A 14725-nucleotide genomic window follows, 5' to 3' on the forward strand; every position below is an offset into this window, starting at 1 on the left:
ACACAAACTTCTTTTGTGATTGAATATTGGGAAAATTAAAATAATAGGATGAAAGAAGATTGAATGTTTTTTTTGAACGATGAAGATTTTACTTGAACGAAACAGCAAGCTCAGGTGTATGTACTGTAAGTTTTCAAGAAACGAAAAAAAAAATCGAATCGCGGACATTAAACATTGCCCCAATCAGCTTCAACATTTAAGAATATACTCTTCACCGGACTTGAAATGAATCATCCTTCCACATTGTGTCCCTCTCAATATTATTATTTAAAACCCATCACTGAAATTATAACATGTTCACTCTCAACATCATCCTTCCATTCCATTCAATCCATTCCATATCCAATCACTAAATCCTCTCAAACTCTTTATTATTCTCTTCAAAGTTTATCCATTCTTGATTGTTCACATAATTCAATTTTAAATAATTTATTAGAAAATAATCAAATTAATATTAAATTATTTATTAAATTATTATTAGAGGATGAAGAATCAAAATATCATGGAGATGATAATTATTTAGTTTATCATTTAAATGGAATGCAATTTGAAATACAACAATATTTTACATCAAGTATTGAATTCATCTTGGAAATTTTTGAAATGAATGATCCTAACATTTCACAAATGGTGATGAATCATTGTAAAGATATTAAATTATATTGCAGTGCTCTATCATGCATCAGTTCACCAATGATTGAGAGAAATGAATCAACTCTTGCCAAATTTAATGACACTCATTGTTCACAAAATAGTCTATTCGTTCATCATCATTCAATACATTCTGCTTCTAACATGACTCCATCGAATCCATTGATTCATTCTTACAGGACGACTCATTCTAATGATCCATTCTCTACCACAGCCACAGCCACTACCACTACTGTTGTTGATTCATCATTTATCTCTCCAACAATTAATATTGATAAATACATGAAACAACGACACAAATTATTTTCTAAATTTGATCAAGGTATAAAATTAGATACCACTTCATGGTATGAAGTTACACCAGAGAGTATTGCAAAATATATTGCAGAGAAAATTAATTCTTTGGGTTTCAAAGTGAGTAAGGATGATGATGATTCACTCCACAACAACCATCATGAATGGATGAATGATCCATCCATTCCTCAATCCATTCCTCAAACCATTCCTCAAACCATTCCTCAAACAAGAACAACATCCATGACTCTATCCAATCCTCAAATAATAACAACACCATCAACAACACCTCAAATAATAGTAACACCATCAACAACAACAACAACACGTCCTCTCAACACCAAGATTATTGTCATTGATGCATTTACAGGATGTGGTGGTAACATGATACAATTTCTATTACAACCAAATATAGATCTAGTCATTGGATGTGATATTTCTGATACTAAATTAGAATATTGTAAACATAATATCAAAGTGTATGGATGCAATGAAAGTAAAATGAAATTAATTCATGGAGATTATATGGAACATGTTCGAAAAGGAACCTTTTCCAAAATAATTCAAGAATATTTAATAGAAGAGAAGAACAAGTTACAAAATCTCATCCAAGAAGAATGTGAAATGATCCATCATCAAGTAGAATATAAAGTCATTGCATTCTTAGCACCACCTTATGGCACCATGAATTATCTCTCTAATATTTATAATTTAAAAACTGATTTATTAATTAATAATAATACTCATAATGGTATTGATATCTATAGATATACTAGAGATTATTTAACAACAAGTATTATTTATTTATTACCAAAGAATGTGAATATTTATCAAGTGAGTTATCAAATGGAAAGGAGTGGTTCAAATAGAAGTGGTAGTAATAGTAGTAATAGTGGTAATAGCAGTAATAGTAATAATAATAATACCATTATCAATGATCATAGTACCACTACCGATCAAGAATCATCTAAATATCTAGATTTTGAATATATTTACATGGATGATGTTTATTTAAAATTAATATTCATGTACACGAGTGAATTTATTGAGCAGCAAATAGAATGAAATATTATCGATCGTCTTGACTCGGCCATGAATGAAGTGAATGGTGTTACAAACTCTCAATGTGTTTGTATCCATTGCACTCTATCCACTTTAATTGTATCATGGAAACCCTACCATAGGTTGGTAAGTTTGAACTACGCTCGATCGAATTTTGGTCGAGTGCAATTTCAATGAGCCATTCATGATGTATTGAATCAAATTGTAAAGAATTGAGACACTTGGTCTTTTAAACCTTGTTCGATGGTAATAAAAAAATGGTTCGACACTACTTGTATCGATATTTGAGCCTTCCTCATTCCATGATGACCAATGACTCTTCGGATCATCATCATGATGACCAGTGTAGTCATTCCGAATTATTATCTCAACAATTACAACATTTAAAGATATTTCCATCACTCGAATCGTCGTCGTCGTCATCATCATCATCATTTCCACCATTCGAACCATCATTGACACAACCAACATTCTCAGACCACCACCACCCCCATCTCCTCCACCACATCCACATTTCAACACTCATTCAAACAAGTTCCAACAAGTATCTATTAATCAATGTTGGAGAAGGTACTCAACACATTTTATTGAAACACAAATTACCACCCAATCGAATTGAAGTCATTATCATTACACAAATGAAAAATACTCATGTGAATGGATTGTGTGGATTATTATCTTATATTTTAATGAAAAAGACTAAATCTGATGATCAACATCGAAGTATTCCATTTCTCACTGTGATTGGACCCACTGGTTTAATTCATTATATTAAAACCATGTTTAGAATTACTCAAACCTTTTATGAAAAGATTCCAATGATATTTATTGAAATTGATCAACATGGAAATAGACAATTCTTTGAAACGAGTCAACTCAAAGATAAAACTCTCTTTATTGAACCTCATTTACAACATAAGGAAAACAAATTAATTGAGAATTCTATTTTGAAATATCCAATTAATAACAAGATTCATTTATATTTATTTGTAAATCCAACAACAATGGTATGGAATAATAATAGAGCACAGTCATCTGAAAAGACAGTATTGAATATATGCATACGGGAAGTGAATTCAAGTGGATTTGATAAACAAAAACTAGCTCACTATGGAATTTCTAATATTAAAATTAAGGATTTGAATGAAAATGGGTCGGTAGAATTGGAAGATGGAAGAGTTATTACTATGGACATGGTTGCAACCCATGGAATGGTAACCAAACAATTGGTGTACACAACCATACCAATGAACACTAATGTGTCTTGTATACAAAACCATGACAAGAATACAAGTGATCAAGACAAGTCACCTACTTGTTTCAATCCACCACAAACCAGCAAAACGAACATTTGTTTTATTGAGGCACCAAATGATCAAGTTGTGGACACCACAGACTCACCCCATGTATATCCTTTACAGTACTATTTAGCTGTAACAGATATTGACACATACGAACACAAGATTAGCTTTTGAGGAGCATGGTGCATCTTCTTCAACCCTTTCATAAACTAATATTTATACAAACCATAATGTGCAATTTTTTTTTCAAATTTTCTTTTGACAACACCCAACACCATTAACCATTACTAAGTCTCCTCGAGAGACGCTATATCAAAATTGGCAACGATACAGAGAAGATTAGCATTCTCCCTGGACTAAGGATGACACAACTGATCGAGAAAGTATCCCTACTTTTTTTACAACTTTTGCGCAGTCTTATCATTTGCAACCTTAAAATCATGGCAATTAGTTAAAAAGTAGTGCTGCTTCTGAGTCAACCTTGTTTTCGATACAAAACACTTTGGTTCTTTTCAGAACATTCAATGTTTGGCAGGATTAAAATGATTATTTTGAGCATTGTTGAGTCACATCATTATTGACACAATTATTGATAGCTGTTGCGATGGTAATAATTTTGTAATTGCTGCTACTATCTTTCATCCAAGGTTTGGAGCCAACCAAATCTATGACGGTTAAATAATGACGAATTCTGAAAGAATTTTGTCTTTTGAGGGTTTTGGTTTGAACGGTTCTCGTTTGAAAGTGGCATGATGCAAATTCAACCTGTTCTCCTTGAAGGATCTCATCTTTTTTGATCAAAAAATTTTTAGACACAATTTTTGTCGTTGCCCAATCTTTCAAAATAGAACATACCAACCCAAAACATTGATGGCAATCGGAGTAAGGGAATCCAATGTCTTTTTGGATTAGTAGCCCTAATACAAGAAACAATAAAGCTTAAACTTGGTGTTTCCAGGTCCATACAAACGTTCAACTTTTCTAAATCAAACATATCTTCAGTGATTCATAGAGGAACAATATGCTTCAGCGTGCAATCTTCATTTTCTTCAAATATGACTTGCGATGAAGACATGAGTATTATGTTTATCATTGTTTGACAATACCCAGCGAAAAGCATAGAACGCAAAGATGTTTAAGAATTCGTAAACAATGTTAATGATGCTTAACTACGTGTTTCATCATCTTTGCCCAGGTAAGATTACTATTATCTAGGGCATGTCATTCTTCAGTTGTTTTACATAGTAATGTATTATTAAAGTTAAAATAAATTAAAAGGATGGATTCAATAAATACCTCTCGATAAATAGCCTAAATTGCATGTAACGAGTGTATGTAAGTAACAGAAAATTGATGTGTTATATCCTGCTAATATCCAGAATATCGTAATTATGATATTATTATACAATACTTGTTAACAACGAATTGGAACCAGCATTCTTGGACGCTTTATCTGTAACATAACGTGGACTGGTTTTAATTTGATTATACAATACCGGGATGAATATAGATCATTTATATGTTAGTAGTGCTTCAATCAAATCATCAACACATTGTTAATTTGAAACCAAATCAAGAATATTCAAGTCTACTTCACCACAAGTGATCATAAAATAGTTTAGCACAATACCAATTTGTTAAACAAGAAATTGATACAAACCATGTTCCTTGAAAAACATCGCAATAATGAGACGAACACATCGTTGAGCGAATCAACGACGGATGAAATGTAAAAAAGAAGTTGGAAAATCCATCAATGATAAGGCCAAAGCCAATCGCAGTCACAAAATTGTAAAAGGAAATAACTGAGCAAATCAATGATAAATAAGGCCAGTTAATACAACAAAGTGTTGTGAATTCTAAACATAATGGGAAGGGAGGGTGTTGTTGCGGTGCCAGACTGCCTTTCTTTTCAGAACAATTCAATTTTTCTCTCAACCATGCTAGGTCTTTAATAATAATAATTTGATTAATGGAATGTTATTGAGCCTTCCAATCAAGTGAGAAAAGATTTACTCTTTCTTGGTTTTTGTCCTCATTTTCAGCATTCTTGTCTTGATTTTCACAACATTCTTCTTTCCGACTTGATTCAAAACACTTGTTGAAAAGTTTTTCAAACAATTGTGAAGTTTGGTGCACAAGAGAAAGCATGGAAAAGCTTGTTCTTTAGGAGGCCGTATCCACCAGCCCAATATTGTCAAAACAGGTTAAATAGTAATTCGAGGTTTAAATGAACAGATCTTTCAAAGGCAAATACAAGCTGAATAGTCAAACCGTAATAACCACATCATAAGAACATAAGCAATACCTCTTTATGTGATGAAAGTGAGGGTGTTTCATGTCCAGCCTTGCAAATAAAATTCGTTGGCACAAAGGGATAACATAAAAAAATGCAACAACCCTTCTTCAATTCTGCTCCACCAGTAAATACAGGTACGTTACATTCTTCTGATTGGTTCGGACCATGATCAGCAACAACAACACTAAACAGTGAATGACAATGCAAACAAACGAACATTGAGTACATTCCTTCAACAACATACCATGTCATCTACTCACCCCGTGATGGCGACCAACAATCCCTACCTCCAACAACAAAAGTAAGTGTTTTTCAAAGTAGTAGATGATTAAAAAACTTTAAATCTCTTTGATTCATCCAATGAATGATCATAACAATTCCATCATTAAATTCCAACAACAACATCATTTAATTCCCATAACAACATCACGATGAAATTCCATCATCAATTCCATCATTAAATTCCAATAACAACATTACGATGAACAACCAAATTCCAATAATACAACAACAACAACAATACTCACTCCCAACAAAAAACACCCAACAAAAAACACCCAAAAACAACCCACCCAAAACAACACCAACTCACTCCCAAAACAACACTTTAGAAAATCTAAAATTGATTACATTCAATTACCTGAAAAAGTCAAAGATACCATCTCGGAAAGTGAAATTTATTCCATTCTTTTAAATTATGAACATCGATTGGATGTCTTACTCTCTGAAAAGAAACAACATATGCGTCAATTATTATTAAATAATGAAACATCAAGTGAAACATTACGAATCTATGTCACACATCAACGAAAACAAATCTCAAAAACAGAAGAAGAATGGAGATTTGGAATTCAAGGTGGTATTGTTAGAACAAGTAGTAATATGGCTACCATTGAACACTACAAATTTACAAATTTCTTAAAATCAATGATTATTGAATTAGATAGAAGTGTATTTTCAGGAGGTGAAGATTTTATTGAATGGAATTCATTACCTTCTCAACCTATGAAGGATGGATTTACATTTACTCGTCGAGTGAATCTTTCTAAATTATATGAATTATATCCTCAAAATGTCTATCCATTGAAATTATTATTTCATTTCAAACAAGATCCTCCTCTCTATGAGATTTCAAATGTGTATTTGAAGAGATTGATTCATTCCACTGAAGAATATAGTCGAAGAGCAAGTGGTCAGGGTCAGAGTGGTGGTCATTCTTTGGATTCATTGGGTACTGGTTCCGGTGTGGGTACTACCATGGGTGGTACTGGTTCTATGGGTTCTATGGGTACTACCATGGGTGGTACTGGTTCTATGGGTTCTATGGGTAGTACTGGTATGGACCATCATGATGAAGAAACCTTTACATTGAATCAAATTCTATCCATGATTTGGGAATATATTACCAAGAATCGTTTGTATGATAGTGAAGACAAATCCTTGATTCGATGTGATGAATTGTTGACTCTTATTCAAGCATCAAGTGTGGGTACGGGTACTACTATGGGTTCTACTACGACTACTGGTATTACTGGTTCTACTATGGGTACTGGTTCTACGACTACTGGTATTACTGGTTCTACTACTACTACTACAACTACTACAACTACTACAACTACAACAGATCAAGAAAGTTCCAACTCTTCCAATCATGTTGTTCTCTCCTATACAGAAATTCTCAAAAAAGTCAAATCTCTTCTCACCATTCCCATCCACTCGACCGTAGCAGAGATTATTCATCCCATTCCATTCTCACCAACCAATGATGCAAACTTGCAACAACCATTCACAGCAGCAGGAACACTCTCTCAACAGCATTCTTCATTCAATGGTGCATCTAAAAAAGACGTTCCTGTTCAAGTGAATACTCCTCATCAGGCTAAAACCAATGCTTCGATTGAAAAGATTTTAAATGATGAACCCAATGAAGAAATTGAAAATATTAATAAGAATATTCAAAATGTCATTCAAGACATTAAACAACGATCTGAAAAGATGAAATTTATGAAGAAATTTGCAGAAGATCCAGTGAATACTCTTCATGCATTGATTGATTCCCAAACTAGAGATTTACTTGTATTGCACAAGAAACAGAGTGTTGAAGAAGCTAGAAAATCATCATTTTACAAACCAAGTGATTGGATTCACACAGCATTATTTAAATATTTGAAATCCAATGAAAAGAAGTTTTCAATGACCAATAAATAAGAAGGAAGTATTTTTGTAACTGCCTTTTTGTTGGTTTCCATGAACCATTATTTTTCAGTAGGACAACCAACTCTCGAAATCTCAGTGCCGATAATTCGCAGATTAACAACATTTTAAAAAAAATTGATCAAAACCATCACGACTCAATCACAAAGATGGTGGTGAATACGGAACAAATTCGACAATTGAAACAACAAATAGAAATGTTGACTGAGGAACAACAACGTATTACTTTTGAAAATCGAGAACTTCAGGTCCAGTGTCAAATGTGTGAAGAAGAAATTACTCATCTCCAAGCCAATCTCAGAGAGCTTGAGAGTAAAAAATCGTTATTGAAAAGAGAACTTTCCGAATTGAGAAAAGTGTAGAGTGGTGGGAATGAATATCCATCCCGATCGGGAATATCTCACACATTTGATGTACATACAATGTGTAATTACCAATACGTAAATGAACATGTCAAACAAATCAGTTTTTTTCAACTTGACGTTTTCTTCGTCGTTCTCCAATTCCATACAATACCAACCCAATAAATAACACCACAATACTCACAATATGATAGGGTGTAATGGATGATTGTTCAGGAATAATAAATTTCATAAATGGTAATGCAAAAACTAGTGTACAAAAAGGAAATGCAAATGCATTAGCAAAGAACGTAATATCAGCATTGATATATTGCACACATAATAATCTCAATTGTAACCAAATATAACTGAAAATATTGAATACGACAATGGTGATCCATCCTTGTCTTTCTCCAAATAAAACATTGTTAAATGCCATATTCATATCATGAATAAATGAATTCAATGATTCGTATTGAGTAATAAAGAAATAATAGAGAGGAAACATGATGAGAGTATTTAAAATCAATTCATAAATTCTTTCGTAGAATCCAAGTGTATAGACATTGAGTGGAACATGACTCTCCATAGGTATATGTGAATTTTCATTGACCATTCTCTTCAAATTTGAATTTTCATTGACCATTCTCTTCAAACTTGAATTTTCATTGACCATTCTCTTCAAACTTGAATTTACAACATTCTTCCTAGTTGATCGATGTTTCTTGATGGCTCTCTTTAAAATATACATTTCATACATTCTTTGTCCAACACTAAAGAAACAGCTCACGACAAAAATACACGCATAGAAGAGTGATGATGATCCTCCCTCTATTGTAGATTCTCTCAATGATACTAAATAAGGTAATATCACGACAATAAATATTCCGAATAAAATACATACAACTCCACACCATTGTAATGTATTATATTTCTCTTTAAATATTAACAATGTACACAGTACTGATAATGGTATATTCATTTGTGCTAATAATACCATTAATGTTCCACTATTCTTTCCCATTCCATTGGATCCAATAATTTGAAATAAAGTTTCAAAAATATTACAAATGGAAATATTTAAATAATGAATAGAATAGAGAGAATGATGGTTGGGAATTGGAGAATTACAAGTTTCAGTAGGTTTAATAGAACTAGTTTCATGAATACTTGAATGAATATTTGAACTCGTTTCATGAATACTTGAATGAATATTTGAATTCGTTTCATGAATACTTGAATGAATATTTGAATTCGTTTCATGAATACTTGAATGAATAGGTCTAGTTTCATGAATATTTGAATCATGAATATTTGAATGAATACTTGAACTTGTGACTACATTGATACTTGAATTCGTTTCATGAATCATCATTAATTTCTTATTTTTCATGGGATAATAAATTTCAGAATAGATATAATGTCCAATAAAAAACAAGACACAAGTAATGATATAATTCAATTCAGAGGCTAGAAAAGGATATTGAAATAATAAATTCAATGATTTTTTAAAATATAACGTAGAAAGTACATCAAACACAATGAAACTAGCAAGTAATAGAAATGATGTGAAATAAAAGAGGAAGGTTTTTTTGTAATCTTGAGATAAACACGAGTGATGTATGAGTTTCAATAATCGAGTCAGTAGTAGTGAGAAGGAAATAGGTGAGTGAGATGAATTCATTTCATTCGAACGATTCACATGTTGGTAATATTGAGTATCATTGTGACCATGGTAGTCTTGATCAATGATCTCAACATGATGATTTAACAATGGAGAGTGTTCCGATGATGGTGGTGGTGGTGGTGTGTGATGGTGGTGGTAGTGGTGGTCATGAGAAGAGAATGGTTGAATTTTTGAATCAAGCATTTTTTTAATTTAAATGTTCACATCACAATAACACATAATAATAACACACACCAATAGTGATGTTGTTGTTGTATTTCTCAATCTCTCTCTCATTCACACCAAATGATCGATCTGAATCAATAAACAAAAGGTATCAAACTGTAAGGAACCATATTACAATAACGAGTCCAATCCTGTGCATATTGTCTCGAATAATACAAGTGTCTATTTCTCTCTGTCGTAATGATATCCAATGTATTCAACATGGCATATAAGAGTGGAATGAAATAATGAAAAGTACTACTACTACTACTAGTATGGTACATGTTCATCATTCCAGTCGAAAGACCACCACCACCACCAACACTACTCGTACGACTCGTATTAAATATACCATAAAGACCACCACTACCATGAATATTCAATAAAAAGAGTGACCATACCATTAATAATTCTCCACTCAAATCAATATTTCGACACAATAACCATCCACTATCAGCAAGAATATAGGATCCATCTCGAGAACTCACCACTCGAGGTGTGAGAGTCTTACTCAATAAAAAGTAAGGAAAGGATGAAATGGTACGATGTGGTAGTAGTACTGTCGTAGATTTCATATCATTTGTTGTAGATCCATGAAAGTAATACTCTTGCTTGAAATACATGTATTGAGTATTGGAAATGCTCCAAATATAGTAACCTATTAAAAAGAGTACAATGGGTAGAATGGGAATGGAATCATTCATAGTAGTAGTAATTGTACCATTAGTAGTACCAGTAGTAGTAGTATTATTCAATAATGAAACTTGATGAATTTGATGAATCAATGGTATGGTATTAAAGAATGGTAATACAACACTCTTATCCAAGACATCCATGAGATCATTTTCACCATCATAGGAACCCATGACACTACTATTCATATAGAGTTGAATCATGTAATTACAAATGAGGAATGTTGCAATCATTTGACATGCTACAGGATATGAAATGTATTCATACAATTCAAATTGTTTAGCAACCACACTCAACGAGAGAATGAACCATAAATTATAACCCATATCAATGGATGGAAGTGAAATTCGAGTGGTGGTGGTTGAGGAAGAGGTGATTGGTGGTGGTGTCATTGTTTCAGCAGTAGTAGTGGGTTGAGTCGAGCTCGTCGAACTTGGACCTATATTCATCATCAAATCCTCAGCACCTGTGGTACTACCACCAATACCACTACCAATACCACCACTATCACTACCAATACCACTATGGATTGGAATTTGCTTCATTCTCTTCTTACTTTGATAAGTAAAACTAGTTTTGGACAAACTTGCTAAAATCAATCCTCCTACCAATGAACAAGTAAAGAGTGCAATGAAATGTTCATACCATTCCACAACTGGTAATAAATTGGTGACATTCAATATAAATACTAAAAAGATATTCATAATGAATGAATAATACATGTGATACGATGGAGAGGACATGGCAAGAATGGATTGTAAACCACTCCATAGTACAAATAATGAATACATCCAAATACAAGTATAATCACTTGGAAGTGCATACATGAAGATTGGTTTCAAGAGTTGATCTTTCAAGAACGAATAAGAATGTGAGAAGGATGAAGGATAAATGAATTGACCATGATGGAACATTGTACATATCCATAAATAGTAGGTGAGGAAGATGGTACCAAAGAATCTCAATGCATGAATGGGTTTGAAAGGTTTCAAGAGATGCTGAACATCTTCGAGGGATGATTCTTGTTGTTGAGACTCAATAAGATCATCACTCGTTTCATCATCCACTCCACCACTAATTTCTTCTCCAATGATACTTGCTGCAGATTCGATGGTCTTTTGAATACCTTCAATGGCAGCACCAAAGCCACTACGATCACGACTCAACGCAATATTGTCTTCGTCGGCTGGATTGAGATTGGCTGCAGTGGTAACGTCCATTTTTTTAAGGCTTTAAGTGTATTCACAACACAACTCTCTGGTGGTGGTGGTGGTTGATGAATTCGCGTTCAACACACTCTCGAGAGAATCGATGGTATGTGACACAGCCACACACGCACACACACACACTCATTCCATTAAGAACGTCAAGTGATATGATGCGTCCTGCCTGCATGAAATCCACCATGATGCATTCTTCGAATCATTATTTCATAAAATCAAATAGACTTTTTTGTGAGAGTTGTTTTTTGGTAGATTTCCTTGTTTGTGTGATTTCTTTTTTCTTGGATGTCTCTTTTTTTCGTTTTTCCTTTGTTGTACTGCTACTACCACTGCTCTTATGAGATTTTTGATTATTTGATACACCACTACATGTATGACTCGTGTTGTTGTTGTTGTTGTTGTTGTTGTTGGTATTATTATCATTACTCGTGTTCGAGTTGATATTACTACTAGTACTATTACTATTACTACTACTGCATATACTATGATTTACACAAGTATGATCTTCCAAACATTCTTTGATACTTCCATAATGATAGAGTGCATTCCAAAATAATTCTTCATGATTTTCATAGAGTTTTTCTGAATTCACTTGTTGAATATTTGATAATAATTCTAATAACTTGTTTTTGGGAATGTAAGAAACAATTCGAAGGGTTGTTGTACTCGTACTAGGATCACCACCATCGACAACTTGTTTGATGGTTAAGGATGGTTTGAATTTGTTTCTTATTGAGTTGCAATGAATACATGTCATGTAACCTGAATGTTCATTGATATTCGATTCAATATGTTGTTTTTCTAACCATTGATGACAGTGTTTACATTCTTCACCTAATAAGAAACAGAGTCCATCTGCTGATGTGAAATATAAATCATAGAGTGGTGTTGTATGAGTGGTTGTTGATATTTTTGGAGTGGTTGTTCTTGTGGTTGATGGAATAGTTATATTGGTTGTGTTCGTCTGATGAGATTCTAATATTGGAGTGTCAGTAATGGATGTGCACAACATGTTGGAACTAGGATGACCATTCTGATCATTCTGGATTGCAATAGTGCACTTCTTTCTTTTAAGCTTTAAAGTTGCGGATGAAGGGATTGTTTTTCTCTTCTTATTGGTAGGTGAGTTGGGTTCTGAGTGAGTATTGACCTTTTCATTATTAGTAGTAGTAGTAGTAATGAGAGTGGAATCTTTAGGGATAAGATGGATTGGCTCATGGATTTCTTGAGCTGTACATTTTGGTGCAACAACCTGAATACTACTACTACTATTATTATTACTATTGCTACTACTAGTACTACCACCACTACTCATCGTCTCATTGACACACTTCTCTTCTTCTTCTATTGTGGATGCAGTTGATTCTAACGCAACAATCTTATCAGGTGATGATTTTAACCAACTTTCAAATTTGTTTTTTGATCTCTCAAATGCTTTTCGATCTGCATTATTTCTAATTTTCACAACTTGTTTGGGTGCTGCAGTATGAGTAGAGGAGGCAGATGTTGTGGATGCATGAGGTGATGATTTCTTCTTTTTTGTTGTTGTTGCTTTAGAAGGTTTGAGTAACAACACATTTAAGGGATTCATGATGGATGGTGAATGCTTCTCCGTGGTACTTCCACAGTAAGAATTGGACTGTTGTTCTTTCACTTGACATACTTGTTGTTCATGGATATCATCCAATAATAAATCATCTCCTAATAGAGAAGTATTCAAAGGATCATTATTCATACAAGTACTATTCATAGCACTAGAGCTTGAAGAATGGGTTGATAAAGTGGTATTGTATCGAGACGATGGAGTTTGGAATGTGTCGTCATGAGAATTATTCATGTCATGGGTGGAAGAGTTTGTTTTTTTGGAATTTGCATTGACAATCATTGTTTCTAGTGAAAAGAGTGGTGAAGCAGATAAACGATCCGTCGTCTTATTGTCACTGCCACTACTACTATTACTACTGGATGGTATCATTAATGAAGCTGGTATTTGTGAGAATTGAATTTGTTCAAGATATTTTGATGGACTATCAGAAAAGAATTCATTTTCTTCATTCTTCGTGTCGATGGAGGATGATTGATTTTTCAGAACCACTTGCTTTTTTCTATTGTTGTCATGCAGATTTGCATGTTTTGATGATATAAAGGATCGTTTCATATCAAATTGTTGAGTGAGTTGAAGATCGAATGGAGTCATTAATTTACTCCATTTGTTTTGAGTGAGATTGGTATTGTAAATGTTATTATTCGTCAATGTTTGTAAATGATCTTGTTCCGATAATAATATCGGAGGTGAAAGATTATTGGTTCGAGCCTTGGTAGTTGATGATGTTTTCGTTGATGAATCATTTAATGCTTTTGTATCATTGGAATAATAATTTCTATTAGCGATTCCTAAAATTGGAGAGGGTGGATCCTGATGTTTTGTTGAATCATATTGACGACTCGTGATTAATTCTTCTACATCATCACTACTCTTCTCTTCTGGATCAAAGGATTGAATCTCATCATCATCACTACTATTATCCTCTCCGATGAGTATTGTTGGACTAGGAGCACAACCATTGTTGTTGTTGCGTAAAGTGTGTAGCCTCAGTTCGGGACTACTCGGTGTTTGCATTGTTTTTTATGAAAGCCTTTTTTCCAATTTTTGTTCTTGCGATTGATGGAAACAACAATGGAACTTCAATGTTGAATGGCCATTTTCAATATTCAAAAAACATGACTCAGATGTATTTAATACATTGCGCGTGTAT

At 33.3% G+C, this 14725-nt stretch overlaps 6 protein-coding genes across 6 annotated transcripts; 3 read left to right on the top strand and 3 right to left on the bottom strand.

Moving 5' to 3' along the window:
* Nucleotides 1–118: 118 nt before the first annotated feature.
* Nucleotides 119–2010, top strand: C9374_013665 (uncharacterized protein; the record flags this gene model as incomplete). Its single annotated transcript, XM_044689566.1, has 2 exons — nucleotides 119–125; nucleotides 188–2010. 2 exons carry the CDS (start codon nucleotides 119–121, stop codon nucleotides 2008–2010), a joined length of 1830 nt encoding a protein of 609 aa, XP_044541832.1.
* Nucleotides 2011–2264: 254 nt separating this feature from the next.
* On the top strand, nucleotides 2265–3482 carry C9374_013666 (uncharacterized protein; the record flags this gene model as incomplete). The annotated part of the gene is made up of 1 exon (XM_044689567.1): nucleotides 2265–3482. The coding sequence occupies one exon, from the start codon at nucleotides 2265–2267 to the stop codon at nucleotides 3480–3482; it is 1218 nt and encodes a 405-aa protein (XP_044541833.1).
* A 2216-nt stretch (nucleotides 3483–5698) lies between these two features.
* Nucleotides 5699–7815, top strand: C9374_013667 (uncharacterized protein; the record flags this gene model as incomplete). Its single annotated transcript, XM_044689568.1, has 3 exons — nucleotides 5699–5741; nucleotides 5800–5908; nucleotides 6219–7815. 3 exons carry the CDS (start codon nucleotides 5699–5701, stop codon nucleotides 7813–7815), a joined length of 1749 nt encoding a protein of 582 aa, XP_044541834.1.
* A 468-nt stretch (nucleotides 7816–8283) lies between these two features.
* On the bottom strand, nucleotides 8284–10032 carry C9374_013668 (uncharacterized protein; the record flags this gene model as incomplete). Its single annotated transcript, XM_044689570.1, has 1 exon — nucleotides 8284–10032. The coding sequence occupies one exon, from the start codon at nucleotides 10030–10032 to the stop codon at nucleotides 8284–8286; it is 1749 nt and encodes a 582-aa protein (XP_044541835.1).
* A 116-nt stretch (nucleotides 10033–10148) lies between these two features.
* Nucleotides 10149–11966, bottom strand: C9374_013669 (uncharacterized protein; the record flags this gene model as incomplete). The annotated part of the gene is made up of 1 exon (XM_044689571.1): nucleotides 10149–11966. The coding sequence occupies one exon, from the start codon at nucleotides 11964–11966 to the stop codon at nucleotides 10149–10151; it is 1818 nt and encodes a 605-aa protein (XP_044541836.1).
* Nucleotides 11967–12171: 205 nt separating this feature from the next.
* C9374_013670 (uncharacterized protein) lies at nucleotides 12172–14589 on the bottom strand (the record flags this gene model as incomplete). The annotated part of the gene is made up of 1 exon (XM_044689572.1): nucleotides 12172–14589. One exon carries the CDS (start codon nucleotides 14587–14589, stop codon nucleotides 12172–12174), a length of 2418 nt encoding a protein of 805 aa, XP_044541837.1.
* Between the last annotated feature and the right edge of the window lie 136 nt (nucleotides 14590–14725).

Source organism: Naegleria lovaniensis, assembly GCF_003324165.1.
Source record: "Naegleria lovaniensis strain ATCC 30569 chromosome Unknown tig070, whole genome shotgun sequence".
Lineage (NCBI taxonomy): Eukaryota > Heterolobosea > Eutetramitea > Acrasida > Naegleriidae > Naegleria > Naegleria lovaniensis.